Source organism: Ambystoma mexicanum, chromosome 8 (assembly GCF_040938575.1).
Source record: "Ambystoma mexicanum isolate Mex_15411 chromosome 8, UKY_AmexF1_1, whole genome shotgun sequence".
In the NCBI taxonomy this organism is placed as follows: Eukaryota; Metazoa; Chordata; class Amphibia; order Caudata; family Ambystomatidae; genus Ambystoma; species Ambystoma mexicanum.
In genome coordinates this window covers 138,946,228-138,973,282 of record NC_090929.1, presented here as the reverse complement: position 1 = coordinate 138,973,282, position 27,055 = coordinate 138,946,228, and the positions used below count along the sequence as shown (strand labels likewise).

General features: G+C 44.3%; 1 protein-coding gene across 4 annotated transcripts in view; it reads left to right on the top strand.

The window, feature by feature from the left end:
- GARNL3 (GTPase activating Rap/RanGAP domain like 3) overlaps positions 1-27,055 on the top strand; it is a 1,295,083-nt gene that overhangs the window by 521,149 nt on the left and 746,879 nt on the right. For 3 of the 4 annotated variants that reach the window (XM_069609500.1, XM_069609499.1, XM_069609501.1), the window contains one exon: positions 4,187-4,256. In XM_069609500.1, the coding sequence (XP_069465601.1) occupies positions 4,187-4,256 (70 nt within the window). Of the gene's footprint in view, positions 1-3,657; positions 3,778-4,186; positions 4,257-27,055 lie in introns of those variants that run through there. The other variant, XM_069609502.1, reaches the window with a different exon arrangement.

The following is a 27,055-nucleotide window of genomic DNA, read 5'->3' as shown; positions in this document are numbered from 1 at the left end:
CGTTTTTTAGTTGCTTACCAAGAATGTCATGGTTGACGAGGTCAAATGCGGCCGACAGGTTTAGTAGGAGGGGAAGAGCCAGTGATGGTCAGACCGAGGGGTAAGGGTATTGGAGCTGACATCAACATCACAGTTGTTGTCTGCTACCCAGTCAAGGGTGCAGACTTTGCAATGGGTAGTTGTGAGGATTCTCTGGTGGAAGTCGGGTACTTGTAGCGCTTGGGCTAAGGCTTTAGAGGGTCTATCTTTGTGGTCATTACGTCCCAGGTTGAAATCACCTAGGAGAATTGCTTTTGTGGATTTCTTTAGGTTCTCACCTAGGAGATGGATGAGGTTGTCATGAAAGTCAGCTATAGGACCTGGAGGACGGTAGGCTAAGTGGATGGTGAGGGTCGCGTTAGATGTGATGGTAATATTAGAGGGAGGCAATGTTGACCCAGAGGTGTGAGTCGGTTTGTCTGACCTCTAGGTGGTCTTTGATTATGAGGGCTACTCCCCCACCTTTGGCTGAGTGTCTATCTTGCCTTTACATAGAGTGTCCCTGTGGGAGGGCTAGTGAAAGGGCAGGACGAGCGGCTTCGTGTAACCAGGTCTCTGTGATAGCTAGGATGTCAAGGTTGAGATTGGCGATGAGGTTGTGGATTTCTGTGGCATGTGCTGGGAAGGACCTCGCATTAATGCGAGCATATTGCAGATTGGTGGGGGTCTTCCAGGGTCTTACCAGGAACTTCAACCTTCAGCTCTCTGGATGTTTTGGACTACAAATCCCATGGTGCCTTTCCATTCAATATGCTAGCCGGGGCTGATAGAAGCAGTAGTACAACATTTCTGGAGATATGAAGGTTGCTGTAAATCCCATGATCCCTCCCCATTGAATATGGGGAGGAAGGATAGCTCAGGGGCAACGCGTTTGTCTTGGAAGCAAGACAACGCAGTGCAACACAAGTTTGAATCGTGATCCCATGCTTAGAAACCACTCGTTGGTATTAAGTGCGTTATAAAAGAACAATTATAATGTATCATTATAATATGCTAGCTGGGGCTGAATGGAATTGTAGTACAGAATATCTGGTAAAAATTAATGTTGCAGACCCATCATATAGACCACAGATTACCTGAAGTACTTATGAGTAGCCACGTTTTTTGCCTGTTCTGCTTCCAAAGGTTATACTGCCTGATAAATATCACAAACTTGGCAAAAACAGTTGCCACAGAAGCCTGAGTATGGTGTCACGCAAATATCAATTTTCACGCTCCACCGAGAGCTAAAATATTTATCTGTTCAGCAAAGGAATCTGAATTGAAAGGAAAGTGTTTCTCTGGAGAAGCAGGTCAAGCGAGAGCATGTGGACCACAGGGAGCGAGCATCCTGGAAGGCGGTATAACCACCAAGTCTCCCCCACATCAACTGCATTGCGGTAAACCTCCTATTTAACACAGAAATAAAAATAAGAGGTGTACTTCTGCTATTTAAAAAATTACTATCTGCAGGAAAATACTTGGGCCCTGAATGCAGGTTTGGTGGTATTTCACCAAATGGAATAGCTTTTACCACATGTGGTAAGCATGCAGCAATTTGAAAGGTGTGCATGGTTTAGAATAATTCTGACCCTTTGGTTTTTCCCCATTTTGAAGTCCCCATAGACCTGCATGGAAAATGTTTTTACCACATGCAGTAATATTGCATCTGCTAATGATTTTCTGCGGTGGTAAATGAGGAGTTTCAGGTTTGAAACTCGTAATTCGGTGGTGCGGTAACGCATGCAGTGTTTCCAAATGCAGTGTTTACCATTACCACCAAACTCCTAATCAGTCATTAGTGTAAGTTATGGTGTGAAATTCCTCTACCATTTTCCAACTGAAATACTTTTTGAAATGTTTTAGCACATGGACAGGGGTGCCTCAGTGGTTCCTGCATCCTCGCCAGAAAACACGCTTTGCAAGCAGACATCACAGAATTATGCTTGAGTATCTCATCATTCATCCTAATGCTTGTAGACGCCTTTGGTTTAAAAAGTATATAATACTGCACACCTCCTCGTCAGGCAGATGCTGTATACAAATACTACTTTGGAAAACACATGAAATCTAAAGTTCTCCTTGTATCTAAAGAAGGTAACCAATGGGCACATCTAAAAGGACTCTCTGAGCTCTCAGATAGAGGAATTCTCCACCCGCCAGCCGGTACAGCTGTGCCCCTCTGTATCCCACCACCCACTGTATATCTGTTCTGTTGTTATCTCTGAAAAGCGCTCGGTTACTTCTCAAAGCCAGGCCCGCACTCAATAAATACCATAGTAAAAATAATGCATGCCACTTACCTTAAACTCGGAAGGTGTGATCTAATTAAATGTGTTTAAATGGCATCGAATTGGCTCAAAGAAACCTGAGGTGCTTAGAATCCATCAAGTCACAGGCAACGCACAGAACTGGTGGACACAGACGGATGGCACAGAGGCCATTTTGAATTTGAGGTCAGAGCGAATGGCAGACTGACAGCCAACAGCGTCATTTCATAAGAACCCATTGGGGAACTAACTGTAAATGACCCCCTTGGCCCCCAATGGTAATTAAATAGATACAAATTTGTAAAACCAAACGCCGATTTAGTGCACTCCTCCAGTACCTACTGTATGCATACCACATAACAAACTTCAAGACTCTTCAAGGACTGTGAATTGAGTCCTTGAATGGTCTTCAGGTTTGTTGTGTTAGTCGGTGCCATATAGGACAACCGGTGCCATTGCCATGCCTCTTCGTGCTTTGGGAACTGGAAGAGAATGGGTACGGGTTATTTTGTAGGAGCAGAGGGAAGAACTGGGCCCAAGGTGCAGAGTGGACTTACAGCTGTGTTTGCCACATGGGATGCTGGGTAGAGGCCTGAGTGCACCCCGACATAGATACGCGATGGCAGATCGTTGTCTGGTACGTTTGAGTGTTATAATCATATAGGCTAATCTGTGTTCTACCGTCTTTTCTTCAAGCGAGAGTTTCTGGGGAGACCCAGATCAGTCTATGTATGTGTCCGGTCTGTGCTTTTTGGTGGTTCTGGTCATTGCATTTGGTGTACGGTGTGACATCGTGTGTTGAGAGATCTCATATCAACTTACGGCGGGTGACTAAAAAATGGTTGGTATGGTGCTTTTAGAGTCGCTTAGTTCGATTTTCGACGGATGTAGTCTGGAGAAAATACCCATGTAAATATTAAGGGCGGCCATTTTGTAAACACATTCCTGGGGGGGGATCCCAATGTAATGGATTCCCCTTTAGAGAACTGTAGTTTGAATGTTGCACATGTCAAATGCATGTTATTCTTCACTGCTTAAATGCTCAGCTGCACAGTGTTTCTGTAAACAAAATGGTGAATGCATGCAACGTTAGATTTCTGGGGATTGGGCGGTGATATGGCAATGCATGCTATGTTTCTTTGCTAGGTATCATATTTTTAGTGCGCGCTCTGCCGATGACTTCATTGGCGCGCCGGGTGTGCAAAGCTCAAGTCAGCTGAGGAATCGTTATCCAAATGTTGACAACATTGCACCTTTCTAGTCACACCTCACACGAACTGCATTCATTAACTTTAAGACAACCCAGTGATTTCTGCAGGGGAAAGTCTGCTGGTTCCCCCCCTTTCCCCGGCATTGCACTGCACGCTGTTTGCTCGTATGCCATGGTCCTCCTGCAAAATCTTCACCTCGCCACCCCCCAGAGGCAGCCAGGACATTAGAGGGGAGATACCCCCGGCACGGCAGGAAAGTTGATGACAGCCTTCCAAATGTGAGCAGCTACACGGCCGGCTCTGAGACGTGATCTCATTGCAGGCATCAGGCAGATCTGCGTCCGCCCCTTTAGGTCAGACAGCAGCTCCCAAATGCAATTACTAGCCAGCCCCAGCCTCTGGAACCCTCTCCATCGATCACCCGCCGACTCAAATATCTAATGTAATCAGGGCGCTGGCATGCGATGTGCACGCCAGGCAGAGCCCGCAATGGCCGCTGGAGGCTGTGCATGCAGCCGGCCAGCCTCCCCTGCAGTGTAGCGCGAGCTCGTGCACCCCGCCTCCCCCACCACCCAGCCCCGGCAGCTCAGAATCCACGCGTGCAGGAGGGGAGGCCACTGGAGCAGGTTCTTGCAGGAGCGCGATGGCCACTTAGCTATGTATACTGATGAAGCGTTTTTGTTCCAGCTCTGTGTCTGAAGACTTGGGCTGCAGGCGCGGACAGTTCAGCAGGAAGCATTATGGATCCGTGGAGCTGGTGAGTTGAAACGGACCCCTCGCCTCATTTGCATTCGAGAATTCATTTGGTGTCATTTTTGGGAGACTGAAGCGCTGAGCTGTCAACATTGTCTGTGTTTGTCATTGCTAAAGGGTGCTGGCCATTCTTAAAACAAATATATATATAAATATATATATTTCGTGGAATTGTCTGGATTGTCATTCCTTTAAAAATATAATGCATGGATGTCTTCATATTTCTATATATGTTGGTGTTGCGGGTTACATTCCGATAAGCAATCACTCACGCACATGTGATTCTATATACATGTATTGGTGTGTTTGAGTTGTGTTTTTGTGCACTGTTGTGTTTTGACAGCTCCCAGCATGGGCCAGCCCTCTGCCGTGTAGAGTGCAAAGCCTAACAATAACAATGCGAAGTTGACAAATCTGTTGCATGCTACTGTTGACATTTCGTTGCACACAGGCAGTCGCTGCGTTGTGCTGTGCACCGCCCCTTGCTTTTGTGGGCATAGCGGGGACGTGCCCGAGGATACACACCTTGGCTTCCCTGCTGTGTTTGCACTGCGCTATCAGCCCCAGTCTACGACTGACCGGAGCCCCCGGCTATTATTCTGTTTGACAACTGAGCGATATTGGCGGAAAAAGCCGCCTCGGCTCTCTTCGCCGCCGGGGCGCAGATGTGTGAAGTGCGGAGGATGTGTGGGTGGGCGTGGGCTTTTTATAGCGCAGTGTCGCCGAGTCCTGGCCGAGGGGCGCAGCATCAGCTGTGCCGGGGGGACAGTGGCGGGGATAGAGATCTTATCGATCGCTGCTTGTTTAACAGCAACCCTGCAAAGACGGGACTACAGCTCGCAGTGGGATGCAGTGCAGAGAGGGATGCTGCATGTGGGTGCATGGCTAAGCGCTGCTTTGCATCTTACATGTGATGGGATTGCTGCTGTTGCCCAAAATATTTACAGCCAATCTTTATTACTCCAAGTCATCATCTTCCTCGTCCCCGTCTCCTTATATGACTGGGACGAAGAGGAAATGCCCATTACTTACAAGTAATCTTTATGTTTCCAAGTCATCATCTTCCTCGTCTATAGCGTATAAGGAGACAGGGATGAGGAAGATGGGACAAGCAGATAATGGATATGTTTAAGTCAGCACACTAAGAAGGAAACTGACTTTGCTGAAAAGTGTAATTATTATAACCCTTTTGGATGGGACACATACAGCACCCAATGAGAGGAAAAGCTATACTATGTGCGCAAGCTTAATTTCTCTGTTGCAGGAGTCGTCAACCTTAGGCTCTCCAAATCTTTTGGACTACACATTCCATCAGCCTCCACCAGCATAGTCAATTGTGAGCGATCATCGAATCCGTAGTCCAAAATAACGGAGAGACACAGGTTGCAGACCCCTACTGGGGAAGGTAGCTCACTCACTGTATGGATAGTCTGCTTAAGCAACCGTAGACATTGGTTTAGCCTGTGTGTAATTTGATGCATAATTGCTCCACTGTGATTTAAATAATAGTATTATTATGTTTCAACACAATGAGCTTATAACTCAACCTGATGGGGCGTTTGCTCTGTTTAGTGGTGCAATGCTCTATGTTGTTAATCTTTTTGTTGTTGTTATTGTATATTGCTTTAATATAAACCTTTCCCAATTGCACAAATATGAAAGCACAAGTCTCGAAGACCATCAAAAAACATCTGCATAGCGGTTTTACATTAAGCAATTATAAAAATTCAAAATATTTATCAGTTTCAAATGCATCAAGAACCGTAAACCAGCTAATGAAAGGGCAACGGAAAAACAGAGTAAAGTCGAGGTCCAAATGTAATCAGTTTCAATGAAGTTAAGATTGAAAACAAGTCTTTCAACCAAAAATATGCATCAGTCATGAAGAGATGGACAGAGAAGATACTGCAACACCTCTTCGTCCGAGGGATTCTTGCAAAAGCGAGACATAGTAGCAGGACTTTACTCTTTTTTTACGAGTATGCAAGATTTCCATGGTGGGAACCACATCTCATAAAAATGGAATCTGTAATCTGCATTTGGAAATGTCATCAAATAAGGGGGTATTTGGTTTCTGCTCTATTTGAGAACACAGCTTAGTTATGTATTTATGTACTTATATATACAGGAGGCGCAGTGCTCTTTTGACCACAAAAGAAAGTACAATAGATAAGGAATCAGATTTGATGGGAAGTGGTGAGCTTCTTTCAATGTTGTGAGTTTGAGAGACATTCTGACCAGGTTGTGGAGAAGAGTAAATGGAACAGTGACCAGGGACAATACATAAGTGGACATACATAGATTAAGGACAACCAACATTGGACATTTTTAAGTGCAGGTATGTGGTATGGCCAGCTGTGCTCAGGATGTGACCATGATGGATTAAGTGCTAGGGTGGAGGCAGATGAAGTGAGGCACAGAGGCGGGTTAGAGGCGAGCGAATAATGTTAGTTAGCAGGAAGATGAGAGGTAGGTTAAAAGGGTAGCTCAGAGGTGAGGAGGTAGGCTTTTAGTTTTGTTCTGAACAAATGTGTGTGGACTTTTTCTCGGATGTCCCTGGGAAGAGAATTCCATGCATGTGGAGCAAGAAGCGAGAAAGAGCGGAAGCGAGAGGAGCACAGGGAGGGCGAGCAGTCACAAGCCGCACAGGTAGTACGCCAATCGAATTCCCAAGCTTACGCTTAACATGGTCAGGATTTTGAATCAAGTGTTCCATGGTTAAGGCTAGACAGTTCAGCAAATTAGAACATTTCACCTGCTAGCATCTCAGGGGTTAACAGGTGGCTTCCAAATACGCTTTATGCAGATCTAAAAAGTGTGCACCGAAGATAAGCACTAAAATCTTGTTAAGTCATAAGAGTTGGTTCCATTGTAGTCTTGATTTTAACGAGAGAAGACCCAGCTCATAAGAAATCACTTTCTTAGAAACGCAATTTGTAAATAGGGGAAGAAGGATCGCTACGGGGCAACGCGTTTGTCTTGGAAGCAAGACAACACGGTACAACGCAGGTTGAAATCCCGACCCCACGCTTAGAAACCACTCGCTGGTATTAAGTGCATTATAAATGAACAATAAATTAAATAAATAAAGTATCAGGAATCTATGCCATAATCCTGCTTCTGTTACACCCAAATCTTCAGTATCATAAGAATGAAATAATTCAAAGCCACAGTTTAACTTGGGCATTAGCTTTTCCCTATAGAATTGTTTGTCATTTCACCGCGGACCATTGCCATTTGCATGGTCTTGTTTGGAGCTGAGATTTACTGTACGCACGACAGGTGCAAAGATATATACTACTTCAGGCAAAGTAATGCCCACCTCCACGCCTTATAATAGGGCCAGATTTGATGTTATTATGGCCAAACGGTGCCTCTAGTGTCTGTCTGCTGGTGGCTCACTAGAACTTGTTTCATTGCAGCACCGGCCCTGTCATAAACAATGTGTGAAACTAAGAGATACAATTCTTGATTTGTGTTTATTAAATTGACTTTTTGGAGGATGCACTGGATCCAAAAGCCACAGCACACACTGTGTTGTGTCCTTTGTTCATGCTTACCTGGAAAGAAGTGATAGACCCATGCAAAGGGATGTTACAGATACCACCAGCAGTATGTTACTATCCATTAAACAGTGGGACACCGGTTTGTGGGAGCACCTCAATCTGACATGCCCAGACCACATCAGTGGAAACATCAGATGACATTTTCATGGGAAAGAACACACGCATTCCCTCCCTCTACATCTGCTGCCTCCACCAGATTGCCTATCAGGCAATCTGGTGATTTTAAGGATGGAGTTCTGGATCAGAGTGGCCTGTGTGGTCGTGCAGGTGTGTTGGGTTTCTGTGGGTCTTATCTGCAGTCCAAAGGAGCAGCAGCGATGCCCCAGAAGAGCACAGTGATGCTCCAGGATCTTGGTGATCAAATAGGCTCAATCAATACATTATTGCACCGGCCACAGTGGAGACTGTTTAGTTCCTGTGACTCTCCTCTACTAGTAATATTCATAATGAGCCAAACACACAGCATCAGAACCCTCAAAGGGAACCTATATGTTTGATAGATGAGTAAGAAGAGGGAGGCCAACAAGCCTACTGATTTTGGTTGCTGTGTAAATTGTAGTGGACAGAGGATTTATTTTTTTACTTCTAACAGATGAGTTTTCAAATAATCTTACTTGGCGGATCACATTGTGTTCAATACATCTGCCAATGCTTTACCAGTTGACAAATATGTATCACCCATGAATTTAAGAGTAATTTTGTTCTTTTTGGAATATGAACCATCTAATATGCTGTAGGGCGAAATGATATCCTACACTTTAGACCAAAGTTGCCTTCAATGGAACCTGTGCAATGCACTCGATATGTGGGTTGTGCATCAGAAGTTCTCCAGATGTTTTAGCCTACATCTCCCATCAGCCCGGGCCACTAAGGTCGATTGTGAGGGATCATGTGACTCGTGTGCCAACAGACTGCCTACCCGTGAACTAGTCATTCGACTGTCATGTCTGCACTGTCGTATTCTGGATTTCACTGGACCTGCATACGCTTCAGTATGGGTGTACGCAGTCCGCATGCGCTTGCTGTTAGCGCAAGCTGATGCCTGCCATAGGATAGGCCTCTGATGGGTAGGGCAGTGGGGTGGCTCCACATTTTGGGTTATTTAGGAGGCGTTTTAGAGCAGTGATCCAATTCCAAGTTCTTCCTCTGTCCCTTGAAACACTTGTGTATAGGCGCGTTATAAATGCCATATCATATCATATCAAACATAACTGTTAATGTCAAAGAACAACAACCAAAATTGCAGCAGTTTCGCCCACTACTGTCCTTCATATAATGTGATGGTCAGAGATCTGTCTACCCCTCAGCACCTCCTCCCGCATCTTGGAACTCCATTATAGATTGCCCCTGGAATTCCTGGGCCTCATGAATAAGCACATGGCTACTATGTCTAGATTCAAACCATCAAAAAATAGTCCATAGGAGCCCCTTGGGGGGAACGAACACGGCCCATTGACTTGTTCTTTGGAAAGGTACCCACTTGAGAGTCCGTAGCCACACTTTAGCTCACTGTACCTTTCACAGATGGGAAATATCCATTTGTACATCAGTCTTTGTCCCGCCCACATGGGCAGCCCAGCACCGAAATGCTATGGCAATTTCCTTCTGAACAAGAGTACCAAGAGCAACCCCATACACGATTCACACCACGTCTTTACCATTAGCACCGCAGGTCTTTGCCTCAATGCATCAGCTGCCTGGGTCGTTTCAGCATCGCAATGGCAGTGTGGGTCTGTATTGGACGGACAGCCGGGAGGTGGGCGCCGTGAAAGGGGTGTTGGTGGCAGACAGAAAGAGGGCATGAAGCATGAAGCGGTTGGCAGAAGTGGCAGGCAGCAGGAAGGCTGGGCTGGCGGAAGTGGCACGCAGGAAGGCGGCAGGGAGGGTGGACCAAAGGCAAGCATGGAAAGAAAGGAAGACAACGAGGGAAAGGGGCAGCAATGGAAGCGTGCCTGGAGCGGTGACAGTCGGTTACAGGGGGCGGGGAATACCCATTTCCGATGACAGAGTGAGAGGGAGGCAGGGATAACTAGGGACCCTCCCTTTTCTAAGTGTATAATTGGTGCAGGACATGAGCCCCACCAAAGCAAAAGACAGCAAGGAAAAAGCAGCATGGGAACAGCTGGTACGGGAAACAACCGCACGGCAAACAACCGCACGGGAAGGACATGGAATGTCTAGACCATTGTACGTAAGGCTAAAACCCTCATTACGACCCAGGCGGTAAGTTACCGCCTGGGCCGTGACTTTACCACCATGGCGTAAACTATGTTTACGCCATGGTGGTTGGCGGACTTACCGCCCCATTCCGAGTTTGGCGGGGCGGTAAGTCCCCAATCCCCATTTACCCTTCCCCATTCCCATTTTTGCCCCATAGGGCATAATGGGAGTGGGGAAGGCGTTAATTACGCCACCGTAAATTACGGTGGCGTAATTAACTCCATGGTCCCTTAGCGCCATGGATTTCAACACCTGCTAAAAGCAGGTGTTAAATCCGCCATGGCGCTAAGGGACCTCGTACTCAGGCGGTAAGGGTCGGCGCTGTTTACGGCGCCGTAAACCCCTTACCGCCTGAGTTGTAATGAGGCCCCAAGTGTTGTTGCCTACAGTTCACTAAAAGGCCCCTCTTCCCCCAATTATTTATCCTTCTTATATGCAAATTATTGCACCTGGAATTTCCATCTGTGGCCATGCCCCTTGCTCAAACACCGCTATACTTAAAAATCTAAACATGTCACTTACAATGTTCACCTTTCCGATTGCTGCAAGAGGCGTCTGATACAGGTTTCCCAAACCCCACATGGATGCACTACAGAAAATACTAAACATGACTTGAAACAAAGTTTGTCCCCAGAGTTCCTCTATCTATTCCGTTATCCTCCCACGTTGATAGCTCCCCTCCCATCATGCTAAGCGTCACTCACTCTGATTCAGTGCCGGGTTAAATCCCGGGGATGCCCCAGGCAGTCGAAATGTCAGGCCCCCCACCTTGCAAATTATCTCCGAATACGTTTTAAATGTTCTGCACCACTTTATTTCGATCTGTTCGCTGCAGGGGCCCTAAAAGGAGTGGGTCCCTTAGGCCGGTTCCCACTTGGCCTAATTGGTAATCCGGCACTGCTCTGATTACCATGTACAGCACATCCCCTAACTCTTCCTTTTTTATTATTTTTGCCTATCAACATTTTATTGAGGCAAAATAATAAGGTGCCAGGCTATTATGCAAGTCTATGCAAAAAGGACGAGCATAATCGTCCTTGGCACTTAAGGGGTTAAATAAAAGATGTTTAACAGTACAACAAACTTGGGATGAAAAATGTCACAAGTCGTCGTTCAGAGAAATATCAAAGCCCAAACCACATGGAGAGATTTACACCATAAATGCAGGTCCCAAAGCTTGGAGCCAAAATGGCCAGACTTGATGCCAATGCAAACCATGGTGAGCACTGACATTCTGCGAAAACCTGAAAGCCCCAGGAGATACAGTACATGCAGGTAAAGGGGGCTGGGATACGGAAGACGAGGAGAACATTAGGGGCGAAGCGCAGGGGTTACAAGGTAACCAACAGTGATGGTAATCCCGAAGAGTCACAGTTTTGAGTTACGTAGAGACCAGCCTTAGCTCCGCTGTAGAGGAATCTGTTGGAACCATGGTTGTTACTAGGTCTGGAAAAGATCAGGGGCTAAGCTAATGTCGGGACTGGCAGGATTCGGGGCAAGCTATAGCCTTTTGGTTGTAGTCCCTGAGCTTCTATCCGGGGCTACAACCAAAAGACCCGGGGCTATAGCAACGCCTCTGGTCAACCTCTGAGAAAAGAATGCTTTGTGGGTATATTAACATTATTATGATGCCAGTCGGGGACGGGGACGGGGCAGCGAGATTGATGACCTGAGTAGATTACACTGCACAGTCACCAACCTTAATCAGGAGAGATGAGTGAGATCTTTTGACAACACTGCTTCTATCAGACAACATGCACAACTAGGCGACAACGACCCTGTAGAGAGCAGGAAAGAGTTGGATAAGGAGACAGTTGGTTTCTCCTAATTCTCATAAGAAGCCTCTTGGACAGGGTTCTGCAACCTTTGGCTCTCCAGGTCATATGGACTACAACTTCCATCAGCTCTAGTCAGCACAGCAAATGGTGAGGGGCAAAGGGAGCTGTAGTCCCAAGCATCTGGAGATCTGCATGTTGCAGACCTCTGCTCTAAGAAGGGTCAATCTCTTGAACCCATAGGGAGTTTCTAATGGTGTAGAATCGTTATAGAGTAGCAAACCAGTCTGCTCCGGTACATGGAGAGGAAGGCACCTGCCCCGGGTTTTCTCCCAACCTCACATGTCTAGAATGAACTCCTTCCAGGGCTTAATGCTTCAGCCAGGAGTGGGCTGGACTGGTAGGACGCAGTCTGCATTCAGGAGTGCTCAGAGAGCAGGTGACAATGCTTCCCAATGGCCATTGCCCAATTTTGTCTCCTATTTTCTTTCTCCTTCACTCCCCAATGTGTGCTCACCGGGTCTATTCTATTGGTCAATTATACGTTGCCTCTAGAGATATAAAGTTACATTAGTAGTTAACATCCATAATGTGACCTTTGTTCTTAAGGTGGGCGGCCTCCGGATCTTCCTTTGGCTGTTACAGTGATGATTATACAAGTGGATGCACCATTGAAATCCCACTTTCCTTCACCTCTTATTTACGCCAGCTCCCAATAATGCCTGCCATGTATTGTATTGTATTATGACTGTTGCTAACCAAACTCCTGAAGTCCAGGCAGCCACAGCCTTCACCAATTCCAGCAGCTAGTAGGGCTTTGGAGCCCAGTGTATGCATGGAATGCATGAAGGTGCAGGACTTTCTTTTTGCACAAGACTTCTACAGAGTTCCATGCAGTAGAGGGGACCTTTGGAATTAAAAGTCCAAGGCCACCTTTGTTTCATCTCCACCACTTTTGTACCTGATGCCTCCAAGTAAAGCACCTATGCTTTGGTGGTGCTTTGCTACAAGGGAAACTGAATATGTCTTCCAAACTCTGGCGCTTTTTCTCCTTCTCAAGGCCCACCTCTCTGACAGGTATTCATTCCCAAAACATGTCTTGTCTCCCAAAGCATCCAGGGACGTCATTTGAGGTTGGCCAGGGGTCGCAGTGGCGTCCCCTGAGCGTTCCCTTGCTACCCCTGTGGTATCCATTGCTACCCCTAAAAAATGATTTACAAACAAAAATGTCATTTTTTCTTTTTTCTTTACATTGAAGCTCCTGGACTGTGGGCAGTGCCATGTGGCTCTTTGTTTCTGGAGAGGCTGGAATTTATGTTGAGGCTTCATAAAAAATACAGGGGGTTCCACAAATGTAACACTGAGCAGTGACCCTAAATGAGAAAGAATAGGAATAGCAAATAATTTGCCTTTCTGGAATTCTAAACAATAATTGCTAGACTCATCAAAGGGGTGAAAGGTCACGTTCTATCGCTTCCCATGATGTAACTTCGGGGTGGGGGTCAAATGACATCACTTCCTGTGATGTCATCGAAGGTCAAGGGTCATGTGATGTCACTTCTGCTAGCCCTGGCATTTTTGTGAGATGACGTCCCTGAAAGCATCTTGCTTTCTGCTATCATTTCTGCTGCCAAAGCTCTCTGATGCTGGGTCTTCTAACTCTGCCGCATGATTGCCCTAACCAAACATTACATTAAAAAACTGCAAATATTTGTACTCTTTCAGAAAAACCCAAATGTCCTTATTATTTTGAGATGCACTGTTTTTTAATACATCATAAATGCATCATTTCAATATATGAGAAAAGTACACAATGGCCCATACAATGGCTGAAAAGTCATGGGAATACTGCACCGATTGGCCGCATGGTGGGGAAATCCATGAAACAGAGAACACAGCTTTGTTGAATGGCGGAGATCTGCCTTAATCAGCCTTCCCTGTCGCTATGGATAAGCTGTTTCCGGGTTGAGAATGTCCATCCATTGAAAAAGAGTTGTAAGGGGGTTCAGCAGTGCTCAATGAAAGCTCTTCCTAGCCGTTTAATTGGCATGTCACCCCCACTCTGGTTGGTTGGGAGACAGAAGCAAATTACGTGCTATAGGAAGTTCCGGGCAAGCGGCATAGACTAGACGCTTCCCTTGACAACCGGAGGTGTCAAGGGCCTTCTAATGACATATACGTTGCCCGAAAGCATGTCTTGCCTTTTAGTTCTTTTGAACATGGTGGCCATGTCAATTAACACTAATGGCCCGTCCTCCTGTTAATTATGTTCAGGTTTTCTAGCTGGGGAAAATGGACACTTGGAGGAAGAATTGGTATAATCCGCACGTACCGTTCCCTCCATACTCCAAGAGGAAAGCATGTGGGAACCGAAGGAAGCATTTGCTGAGTTTTTGGAATCACTTCCTAATTTGTGCACCTCTCCTTGGTCCACTTTTTGAGTAACAACTCGTATTGCCCGCAGCAGTCATGCTTCGATCCACTTTAGTGGACGCCCAATAGGTTTGACTTGATGCGGTCGGCTTGATGATTCATTCCCGGGCGACCGTACTCCATTGGTAGATTTGGGAGCTCAATTCAAGTTTTGTTATTTTATTTATTTATTTATCTGTGCTGAAACAACTTATGACTTTTTACAATCCAACAAAGAGAATTGATCAACTTTCTTGTGCAAACAAGCAATCAATCATAATCAAACATTAAAATTCCATATTCATCCATCATAAAACAAAAGAAAAATTAAAAAAAGAGGAAAAATGTGTTAATACAGAAAATCCTAACATTATCTACAAATAAATCACACTAAATTATAATTAATAACTACATTTCTTCCAAAAACCTAAGAACTTCCATCATAAAAAAATGTCATTCCCAGCCGTCATTCGCCTCCAGAATTCGTGTAGCCACTCAACATTAAGAAAACAACATGCAAAGAGTCCAACCCCAGTCTCAAGACCTTCCTCTTTTCTTCTGCCTTTGCTCCCCCTCTCCCCTGCTGATCTGTTCTCTCTTAGCACCGTGCACCTGGCCACCCTCTGTCTTTTGGGCCCAGGTACCTGCTCATCCTGTCACCCTCCCGCACTGCCTCCGGGCCACCCCTTGCACTGGGGTCTGTATCTGTACCCATACAGCCCCCCCTTTTTCTTCCTGCACTTATCGGACCTACCCTGTCTGCTGCCTTAAACCTAGCACTTGCAAATTGCTGGCTGCATTACCACTGTTTGTTGCCTTTATTATTTATTTATTGTTATTTATCTGTTTCTCCTCTGCTTCGCGCTTTCCACCTCTCCCCCCTTCCATGCACTTTTCCCCTCCCCCCTCTCCCATGCACTTGCGCGTTCTCAATGTCACTGGGCCTAGTAAGATCGCTGTTTTGTTCTCCCCTGTTCCCCTCCCTTACCTTGTCGCGCTCTGAAACACTTGTGTACGAGCGCGATAGAAATAAAATATCAATAAAAAAAAACGCTATGATTATTGAACACTGAGCAAGTTGTTAAAAGATTTTTAACATTCTGTTGCGCCCGCACATTACAACGATTACAGACAATCACTAACTGGGCCCTTATTCCTCATGTTCAATGGGGATCTTGTGACATATAGATTTAGACGGAACCTTAACAAATTCGCCCTCCATCTCGGATTTGGAAACCTTCTCAGGTACGGCAGCAGGTAACCCAGGGGTTTGTCATTTGCCAATGAATGAGGATCTTGTTTCTACCCAATCTACTTCACCCATAGTTTTATTTTTGTTTTAATGGCTTTTCCCTCATTTCTTTTTCAGTGGAGTTGCATTTCATAATTTTGCCTAATGCATCCTGTTTCAGTTCTCTTAAACAGGCATTGGTATATATTAAAGTTTTGTTATCAACACATAGGAGCCACTTTCGCCATTCAAGGCGAAGCAGCATTACTTCTTCAAAACATAGAATATTCTTAAATTAAACCATATATCCCATCCCCATTACACGGCTCAGCAAAGGTTTCATGGCTGTGAAGAAGATGTCCGTTCTTCAATTTCACCCAAACACATCCTGTCAATATATGACCCTGATGTTGCTGTGCTTTGAATCCCTATTTTGCCTTCCACCCAGGGACGTCATTTCACCAAAATGCCAGGGGTAGCGGAAGTGCCATCACACGACCCTCGACCCCCTGATGAGTACCAACCTGTGTTGGTACTCATTTATAAACCTCAGAAGGATGAACGGCTGAGTTGAGGCGTTTAAGAACAGACTAAATCAGTGACTCACCCCCTGAAGTGTGCCTGAAATAAACCTTTAATGAATCTAGCAATTATTGTATAGAATTCCAGAAAGACACATTATTTGGTATTCCTATTCTTTCTTATTTAGAGTCAGTGCTGAAAGTGTTAGAATTGTGGAACTCCTGTTCTTATTTTTCTTCTTTTTTTAAGGCGCCTGATCAAGAAAGCTAGCCACTCCAGAAGTAAAGAGCCACATGGAGCTGGCTACAGCCCAGGAGCACCCATTAAATTTAATTTTTTTTAGAGGTCGCGAGGGAGACAACATAGGTCGCAAGGGAGACCTCAGAGGTCGCAGTTGCGACCTCTGGCGACCCCTAAATGATGTCCCTGCTTCCACCCCAAACCTGTCTAAAGGTTTATGCATTGAAACAGTCTTCAATTTATCACGAATGAAAGAGAGGGCTACCCACCCCTCTACTTTCTCTTCCAGGGATCTGTAACGTTATCTCTCGTGATGTTTTGGACTACAACTCTCATCATCCCCAGCCTGGATTGTCGATGCTGAGATCATAATCCAAAAGATGTTCTGGATCTCCGATAGTGACGCTTAATGAGCTCTTTCTTTGTGGAAAAAAAAATCATAAATCCTGCAGGATTACAAATATGAATGCCATGTGTGGCTGAGAAGTCTCAACAAAGAAGACGAGGCCTGCAAGTTACATCTGAACTATGGCTGCTCTAGAGCAGAGTTGCTGATCGCGACCCTTGTGGAGGAACTCACACATATGTTTACGCTGCTCTCAATGTAGCAACGCAACCAAGCACCGAATAGCCTAGAACGTATTCATCTGACTGTGGGTGTGATGCACAGAACACATCACCCTCTCTTGACAACCAAGAGGCCATGTCCTTCCAGTTGATGGTAGAACACGGCTTTGCTTTGTAGTTTCTCTCCATTCTGCACCAGCGTTGCACTCCTGGATAGCACCCGCTGTCGGACTTACATTTTACGAAACAGGAGAAAGCCTTGTCAAACGCAGGGATCGATTTTGTGACTCAGTTAGTAGTGAAATGAAATTTGGGTCTCAGAATGACCCGATAATATGCAAATAAGCTCCACTGTTAAGTTTCTGATGTCAAGTTCCTCGCCAACATTCATTTGTACCTATCTGAGGAACCTGGATTGATTTCACTATGTTGTTCTCCCTTTTCCCAGGTACAGAATTCATGATATTGAAATCCAAAAGTCAGAGTCTACATCATGGATGCTTGACATGTGACTGACTCTGCCTCAGCCTTACTGGCCTTTCTGTGGTCATTGATCTGCAGCCATTTGCTCTCTTCCTTTTGGATTCAAGTCAGTGTTATGTGAGATATCGACACACAAAACAAAGACTTCAGTTCGATAGATTAAGTGGACAAATCAAACATTTATAGAATTCATTTAATTCACACCCGGGGAAGGGTGCTCAGACTATCAGGTGGCTGGAAGGGCAGGTGAGAATGCACAGTGTACTGCCCGTTGTTTCCAGCCACCCAAGGCCCTTCCCCGGGTGGTGCCATGTTGATTGTGGGGAGGTACAGGGAGGGAGCCTCTCCATGTTGCCTCCCCATGTCTCCACCCTCCCGCCTACCCCAAAAACATAAAATAACTCACCCACGCGTACCTTCTGCCAGCACCCTACCTTCCGCAGCTGCCATAGAAATGGAAAAGGGACTATGTACATCTTCCTATGAAAACAGACATCTTTTATTTTTTGGGGGAGAATGGGCTTATGCAATAGGAGCCCATCTCTGGAAAAAAACAAAAACAATGATTTGCTCCCCAGGGGAACCCGCAGGGTGCGAATGGCTATCAACCCTTTCGGGTGCTGGACATGACTGGTATTGGCCCACAGCCCTCACCGATGCTCTCGCTTTGCACGGGCCTACCTAAACTCGGGCAGGCGGGCCATTCCCAGCTATATCCATCCCTCGATGGAGGGGTGATTGCCTTATTCACTCCTACAGCAAAAAAAGTGTTTACAAATCACACAAAAATATATTTACTGTAACTATCAAGCAACATGGTCATACCTAAAAAGGAGTTCTTTACCTAAAAACTCTGTACATATATAAAAATTCATGTTTACAATTGAAAAATTCTACTAGTATAAACATGTGTAGTGAATATAGAAATGAAGCAACTATATACAGTAGTGGGTTTACCGAAAACACGCCCAGTAAATAGTAGAGGCTAACCCACCATTCAGAATGGAGCCTCACAGTTCCTAGGGAAGGGGAACACGATGAAGAATAACATGGGTCAATATGTAACTTGATTTCAAGGCCCTTGAGATGTAACTCTAGACCATGAAAACTGCAGTCGGCTACCTGCCTTACATGCTCAAATTAGGGCTTTTAGCACATGTATCACCAGGGATGCGAGTCATTTCGTACTCAGAACTTCGACAATTTGAAACAAGAATAGAGAATATGTCAATAACTTCTAGCTATTGTAAAGTCGAACCCATATAAGAAATTGAAAATAAAAAAACATGGTAGATTTGACCAAATTTCGCCTGATTAAAACAGCCGAAAATATCGATCAAATCTACCATTCGATGCACTCGCAACGCGGATGGCGGGGTTGTCCCCTGCGACATAAATGAAAAAGTTGAAAAAAAGGACCCTGCTGTGCCACTTCCCATGCACGTAAGTGAAGGGAACCGGTGTCGCAGATGGATGGCAGAGTCAGCGGCCCACTGCGATGTGTGCCGCCAGAATGCAAGTAAAGGGGTTGGGGGGAGCGCGTTGCAAGAAATGTCTGAGGGAGACAAAACCAAAAGTTATTTTCAGTAAAATAACTTTTAGTTTTTTATCCCTTGGACATTTAGTATTCAAACTAATCATGGACATCCTTGCAAGGGACATCGGCCTCTCTGAGATTAGAGGGATTTCCATAATCCAATCGTAGAATATAGTGGGAATATTTCTAGATAGGTCAAAGTATCAAGATCCAGCACAAAACCCCAGCCATTTTATGGTTAAAATAATCAGTCACCCTGAAAATCAAGCAGGCCAGATCCAGGCCGGTTTCTTCTTCATAATCCTCCTAGCGTGATCATGGCCTCCTTATGTCCCTTTGTTGTTCGCTCTGTTCTGAGATTTCCCAAATATAAGACATCTGAAACCTGTCATCCCAATTCTTCATGTGGGAACACAAGGACAATCCAGAGGCACAACTTATTTCTACTGAGGGGTCTGCCTTTAGCCACACTCTAGAGAAGATTTAAAGGTCCATTACATCTCTGACTAGAAGATCTAACCCCCATTACTCCCAGGCTAAACACGAAGAGCACCTCAGTGGAACTTGAAGGGAATACTGAACACTTCCTCTCCAACTTCCAGAGCAGGGAAGTTAGGCTCCAAACACCTTGACCTTGAAAGCCTTTGGTGGAGCAGAGAGGTAAGAATGCCTTAGTCTTTGGTGGAAACATGGCACTCCCACTGCTTCCATTCTCAGAGATAAAGCATTTTTGTTGTGTGGCCCATGCCAGGCCCTCAAGGCTGAATAATGGATTTCCAGGTAATCAAACCCCAGAAAAAACCCCTGTAATACATCCCAATAGAAATAGGTCCATTGGAGGTCTAGAACTCACTCCACCAATCCAGTTGCCCAATTATCAAACTATGAGCTACCGCAGCATCGTCTAGAGAAAGAAGAAGTTGAAAACTAACCTCACCCATTTTGGGTGTGTCTGCGTCCTCCTTTTAATCGCATGCTGGTTTCATAGCTCATTTGCTTTATGCATCTGAAGTATGAAGTAGGAATTTGCAGATCACACCTTCGAATAAGGGGAAACATTCAATAACAAGTGTCACTCACATAGTGTTTTCAAAACAAGGTGACAAAACTATCATTATTATTTCTGTTACCTTCAAGTCTGCTTCTTTAAAACATTTGGGGGTTGTCTTAGGAAACTGCATTCTGTCATGGTGTTTGCTTCACTACAGAGAGGTCGGCAACCTAAGATCACCATCTGCTGACTTGGTCCCATGTCGCTCTTTCTGGCCCTCTAGATGCACTGGTCGCTTCTTCTCTATTCAAGCATCTTGCCTCTGGAAACATCTCCTACCCGCCCTGATGATGAAAAGCAATCATCTTTGGTTCATGAAACTCCTGACAAGATCTCTTTGCAAAGTATTTCATCAACCTCCTCACCCTATGCAGGATAACACCAGCGTGCCTGTTATGGGGTCTAAGCTGTGGTCCACACAAATTGAACAGGAAAATATAAATCCCATTCTTGGGCAGACAGGCTAAGGGTATAGCTCAAATATTTGCAATAAAGTTTCCATAATGAATTGCAACAACTTGATGCCCTGAGCGTATATATGTGTATGTTTTACTGCATGGTTAGGTGTTACCTATAATTCATAGGTTCTCTGTTTTTTGTCTTCAACACAGTTTATTGACAATTAACCATATGCATCTTTGAATTGTTCAAAGAAAACACAGGAACGCGGCAGCGCCCCATATGTGTAGTCCATTCGAAATACACAAAAGTCAATGCTCTTTTCCATTTAAGTTCAAAAACAGCCTTTTTATTTTTTTTTCGTTACTTTTTCAAGTCAATTTCAATTTTCAATTTGACTATACTTCAGAAATGTTTAGATTTCCATAAAAGTACAGTTTCATATAAAACTCATCAATAAATGATAAAACAATAATAACATAAAAACAACTCAAATCCAGTTTTGGAGAGCAATTGTACTTATTACAGTACAAAACAGAGAACAACGTGGTGCATTAACCACACAAAAATTGCACCTAAGTAAATTGTACTCAGGCATCGGGCAAACACAGCAATAAAGTGATAATGCACATCCAAGAAAAAGTGTAACTAGGAAGGTAAGCATGTTGCAGTTACCGTCCGTCATCTGGCCAAAGCTGGAAGGTTACTACTGGAGAACCGTGCTTGGGCTACCCTCTTCTACGCCTGTTGCCTCAATCCAGAGAGAACTGAGCTTACTGTCCTTACAAGGGACAATGAACTGCAACTCCTTAAGACTCTACAGAAAATGCCTACTACCCACGAGCCCTATTCTGTACAAACTAATAAAATCCGAGCTGGAAACGGGCACAAATAGGATGCTACAAATTTGGAGGAAAGATATGCTTGTACTACTCAAATCAATTGAGAGTGACGAAGAGGAACTGCTCTTAAATCCGTCAAAGATTCAGAGGAAAATTAAAGAGCTAGACTGGATACAGACCCTGGACAAAGCTTCAGAAAACAAATTAACTCATCACCTACCGCCTAATACAAAAAAACTGAACGAACTTCAGGGCTACATAAAATAATTTCCGAGCAGACAAGCTAGAAATTGCCTCCTAAGAGCAAGGCTCAACCTGCTTCCAACGAATGAAATCAAAGCTATTAGAGGACTTTCAGATACTAGCAATTGTAGACTTTGTCACAACCCAAACAAAAAGGAAACAATACGGCACCTTCTCCTTAGCTGCCTGGAAACCGAAAAACTTAGGACCCACTATATGCAATATTTTGCGTCTGACCCATTGCTGGAGCCGGAACTCTGCTGGTGGTCAAGGATGATCAGCGGTGATAGGCCGACGTGGCTAATGGCAACAACAAAAATACTCCAACATGTGCTGAGTCAATTCGAAACAATCCTTGAATAAGGGCTCAAAAACGTATTCGACCAACAAAAACCAAAGGGCCACAGGTCGGCTGAAAACACCAGCTAATATGTGAAAATTAAATAAACCTGAAAGGCAACCTACTACTGTAGATAATGTTTTGTAAAAATCATTTATTTGATTAAAACAAATAAAACAAAACAAAAAAAAGAAAGGTAAGCATCACACACATTTCCGGGATAAGAATGCCCTTTATCAGGCACCAAACCACCTCATTCTATCCAAAACTGTTTATTTATTTTTATTTATTTTATTTTAATTTTAATATTTATATTGCGCCGGTAGCTCGCGAGCCTCGGGCCGCAGAGACAAGAACACGAAAGACAGACAAATGGTGATAGGACGGGACGATCACATAAGATTACTCTGACTGGTAGTTGAATGGGTGGCGGTTTATTTGAAGAGGTGGGTTTTTACCATTTTGTGAAAGCGGGTATAGTTGGTTTCCAGTCTTAGATGGTCCGGAAGGTTGTTCCAGAGACTGGCAGCAAGAGTCGGAAAGGCTCATACATATCTTTGTCTGCCCTGCTGGTAAGATTAAACCAATATGCATTAACTTTTCACAAAATTCTATTGTTAATAACATTTGACTCAGTGGACGGATTTGGCAGCCATTTTCCAAATAAAATGTCAGATATGGGCCCCTCCAAAATTGACATTTTGCGGAAAAACTGTCAAAGAAAATATGTTCTTTTCAGCCTATTCTCATTCATTTTCCCAGAGAGAAAAAGATGCTTCTATTGAACACCTGTAGAGTGAAAACTGCTGGACATGTTGTTTACAACATTAAAAACAATTTAGGCACACAGCATCATAGATTTTCCTTTTGTTGGCTTGTTGTAAATCCACCCAGTAGTTTGCTTATGAAATTCAGTGGAGAATGGGGGAGGGTGGGTATGTTCCCAAAAACATGTATATATCTCAGAAGTGAAAAGCCACAATAATGTATTTTGTTTGCTTGATGTGAGCGATTCCCACGGTAAGTCTGCTGAAGCCAAAAAAGAAAATTGTTAAAATTGTATTTGCACAAGGGAAAGGGGTGGTTTCATATCAGGATAGGGATCCAGGGGGGGCCGGGTGGGGAGGAGCTAAAAGTGTGGCGGCCTATTTGGGGAGGACTGGTAAGCCAATTTTGGGTCAGTTCATGTTCATCTCACTGGGGGAATGCCTAAGATTTCAAACAGGAACTTTGTACATTTCACTTAGGGAAATAACACGTCACATGAAAAGGCAGATGAAAGGGAATAAAAGGAGAGAGTCAGGAAGGATTTGCACCAGTGGGGGGCAGGGGGCTGAAGGGACCTACAAAGGACGAGGAGTGCAGATGGGGCATGGCAGGGGGGATGGGGAAGGCTTACATTTTCAAGCATTTTCCCAAAAGGTCCAGGCGTCAAGTCCTAAAAAAAAGTGGGTGGACTCAGTAACACACTAATTTAATGTGGCGTCACCAGAAACAAGCATATCAAGGTGCCCTCTGCAAAAACTGGGGGGCCTCCGTCCACCCGCATGTACCCTCGACTTGAGCCCTGGTTATTTCTGAAAATCGGCCGACACTGCATTACTGCGGGAATGATTACTGAGGTACTACAAGACGGCATCGAGGTGACTGGGGTATGTTTGGGGCAAATTACCACAGAAATTAACAGGTGGGTAAAAGAGGGGCATGGCACATGAGCCATGGATGGTCTTATTAGGATATTTAGCAATGAGGGGCATATGGGCCACGGCTATTGGCCGGGGCCATTGTTAATGGCCAAAGACCATGGTCAGCTTTTTGACTAATTGGCGCATCATAGCGGCGGTGTCTACTGCCCATTTCTGAAGACCACTTCTCGTGGGATCTGGTTATTTATTAGTGACAGCATATGGGCCCCGGCCGAAGGCCCTGACAATCGTCCATGGCTGATGGCCATGGTGATTTGGCCTAGTTATTGCATTGTGGACAACAGGCACGGCCAAAGGGCGTGGCCACAGTCCATGCACGAGGGCCTTGGCCAATATATACATTAAAATGATTTTTGACATTTCCAAAACCGCACGATATACTATTCCACTGTTCACCACTCTCCCTTTACAGCGGTATCATGTAGATATAGAGACCATGTAAATAATCAAGGCTATGTTTGTTTATGCTAAGTTTCAGTTTTTTGTGAGCATTTTAAATATCAGCAAAATAGACAGGACATTTTTCCACCGGTCGTCTGGCGTGTTTTAGAACAATCCGGTTCCAGGCAGTATCTTACATCTAGACTATTAGATTGTCGTCATTAAGGCAAAAGCCAGCGCTGCTCTGCCTGTCTTCCGCGGGCGCATTTCTAATTTGTGAGCTTGTTACTGCCCTTCACAAGAAGGCCATTTGTAAGAGGAAAATAAATCTTACCTTTCATGGGCTGGCAGATATGGATTTTTAATCAATGTTGGAAGAGATTGGTGTGTCCTACAAAACAAAAAGCTTTTCCGGGTTCTTTACAAAGCTTTCTTTTAGGCAGGCGCCTCGTGCTCTTAAATTTGATACATTTGATTATGTGTCTAATTCAATTGGAGACAGTTGTGGATGGAATAGCTTTTTGCGCGCCATTTTCTGCATCAGAACCTTGTTATTTATTAGAATAGAAAATGGAAGCTAAGATAAGGCACCCAAGGGTCATGCGCCTCCGAGTCCGATCCATTCATGTATTCATTCATTCATGTGTATTTCCAACATAACAATACATCCTTAAAAACCACAATGTATACACAGCATAAACAATGTTTACATCATTCCTATACAAAATGACCCAAATTCTTACCAGAAATAGTATCACAAAACTCTGTAAATTCAGCTTTTATAGCTGATACTGACCCAAAATGTGATTTCTGCAGCGGGATCCAGAATCAAAACTCCAGTGCACTTTGAACCGCAACTGCACCGCGGAGCGTAGAACCTTCGATATTACGCCATTTAGTAATCATAGAGTAGAAGTTAATGTTTGCATTAGGTCCATTGAAAAATTGTTAAGAGCGTGTTTCTGCAAGTGGCGTACTCGTTACACCTATTACTCATGTGTCTCATCTTATATGCCCAGGTATGAAAACAAGATGTTTTGTGGTTATTTAGTTGTTATTGGTTTTTCTTGTCAATATTTTATGGTTAATAACAGACCTCGATACTTATTATGATCATTTAGGTAATAAACATTGCTCATCCTATTTACATCTTTATTCAAGCTACAAATTAAATCACTAAAACAATATACTTATACAATATGATTCTGTTTCGTACTTGCCAAACATACATTTATCCTACAACTGTCATATTAACAGTAAATCATTCACAATTATTTAAAACCATCTGTAAAATCGTCACTCTCACCTTGAGTACTCACCAATAATAAAGTGAACTAGTGCAGTAATATTCTATACTTTGAGCTTTGGCGTTATGCTTCTGTGCCCAACCTGTAAAATACTAAACTGATTGTGGGAGCTGACGAGAAACTCATTAATATGGGGGTGAGTCGCTTCCAGAGCTGAAAACTAGACAGAAAGAAAAGGCCTGCTATGAGTGAGTGCAATGTTCTAAGAGATGCAAACACAAATTAAACATTTGCACTTGTCAGTTCCCATGCAGTGGATTTGATGACTCGCAGGTCTGCACCCTGCAACTCTCCAGATCCTGTTGGACTATGACTCCAATAATCCCTCACCATTGGTTATGCTGGCTAAGTGTGATGGTAGTTGTAGTCCAAAACATCTGGATAGCCAAAGGTTGCAGACCCCCTCGAAGGCAACCAAAATAGGCACATGGAACAATAAATTGGATTTACCCATTGTTGGAAACACCAAAGTATTTAGAGCTTCCATTGATCCTTCCCACCGCTCAAACTTAAATCACCAGCTTGCCGTTTAACTCACACACAGCTCTGTGTCATGAAAGGTTTCCTGCTCCACTTAATAAAACCAATGTTCTGCACGATTCTCAAACGTTCTTAGGGGTCAAGTCCTAAAAATAAAAGTGGGGAGACTCATCAACAAACGCAATGGGATTTGACGTCGCCAGAAATTAGCTTATCTAGTTGAAATATGCACATTTCATTATTTTGGCTTTGCAAAACCACCCAAATTGCACAGAACGGATGGTATTTGCCTTTCATAAAATCAACACACCCAAAACCAAGAGAGAATATTTTATTCTAATAGTGTTTTTAAAAACGTTAAAAGGAGTGCATGTTTTAAACTCCAAAAACCAATACAAATGTTTTCCCTGGAACATGCAGTACCGGAATGGGAAATGTCACCGTTAGTTGTTTGTCTTTCATGAGGTTGTATAGTGCAGTGGTAAAGTGTCCGGCCTGCAAATTCATAAATTCAAGGAGGAATCTCAATGTTTCTCATTTTAGCTGGGGGGGACTGAGTCCACCCTCTGAAAAAGGTGGGTGGACTCGGTCCCCCCACGTGTACGCTCGACTTTAGCCCTGCTTTAGTGTACTTTCGATGGATATCATATCATTTAAATACACTTTAACTAAGTAGCTCAGGTGCCAGCCTTTCAATCTATATAAGTGATTATCTTGCCAGGCTGTCTTTGCAATACTGTTATTTGAGTGAGGTTTTACATGTGGTTGGCAGTAAAGGAGTGTATTTGGGAACTTCTCAAGTACAGAAACACCTCCAAACTTCTAAAATGAATATCTCATGCTTTGCAATTTAGTGCATGTTAGATACCCATATCACTGCTGCAAATCATGTCTTAGTGGAATATAATGTAATCCTATCAGATTAGGTATCGACCTGGGCAAACTATTTCATAACACATTTCAAGTGCCCCAATGCATTATGTTGAAGGACCTTTTTGGGCACACAGGGTTTCTTTAGGGAGATATCTGCCATTAGTACCCTGCGTGGGTTATGTTAAATAAAACAAATGCACCGATTGGTGCATTTGTGAGCCTTACCACACAATGAGCCTGCACACGTCCTTGCGCATGCCTCGCGACGGTCCTCAGTTGTTTGTGTTTTTCAGGCCACCATGAAAAGGGAGAAGAGACTACAAGTAGTCCCTTCTCCCTCTTCCATGGCAGCCAATTTTTCTGTTTATTTTTTTTTCATTTACTTTAATGGCGCCATGGAAAGGGAGAAGGGACTACGTGTAGTCCCTTCTCCCTTCTCCCTTCTGTGGCGGCAATTTTCTTTGTTTGCTATGGCTCCCACCGAAAGGGAAAACGGACTACGCTTCCAAGTCCGCGGTGGCCATTTTTTTTTTCAGTTGCATCATTAGTATCCCGGTCTAAAGGGACAGGGTACTTTTGGCAGTAAGCCCCTCGCCGGCGGGCCATTACCACATTCGGTAATGCCCCC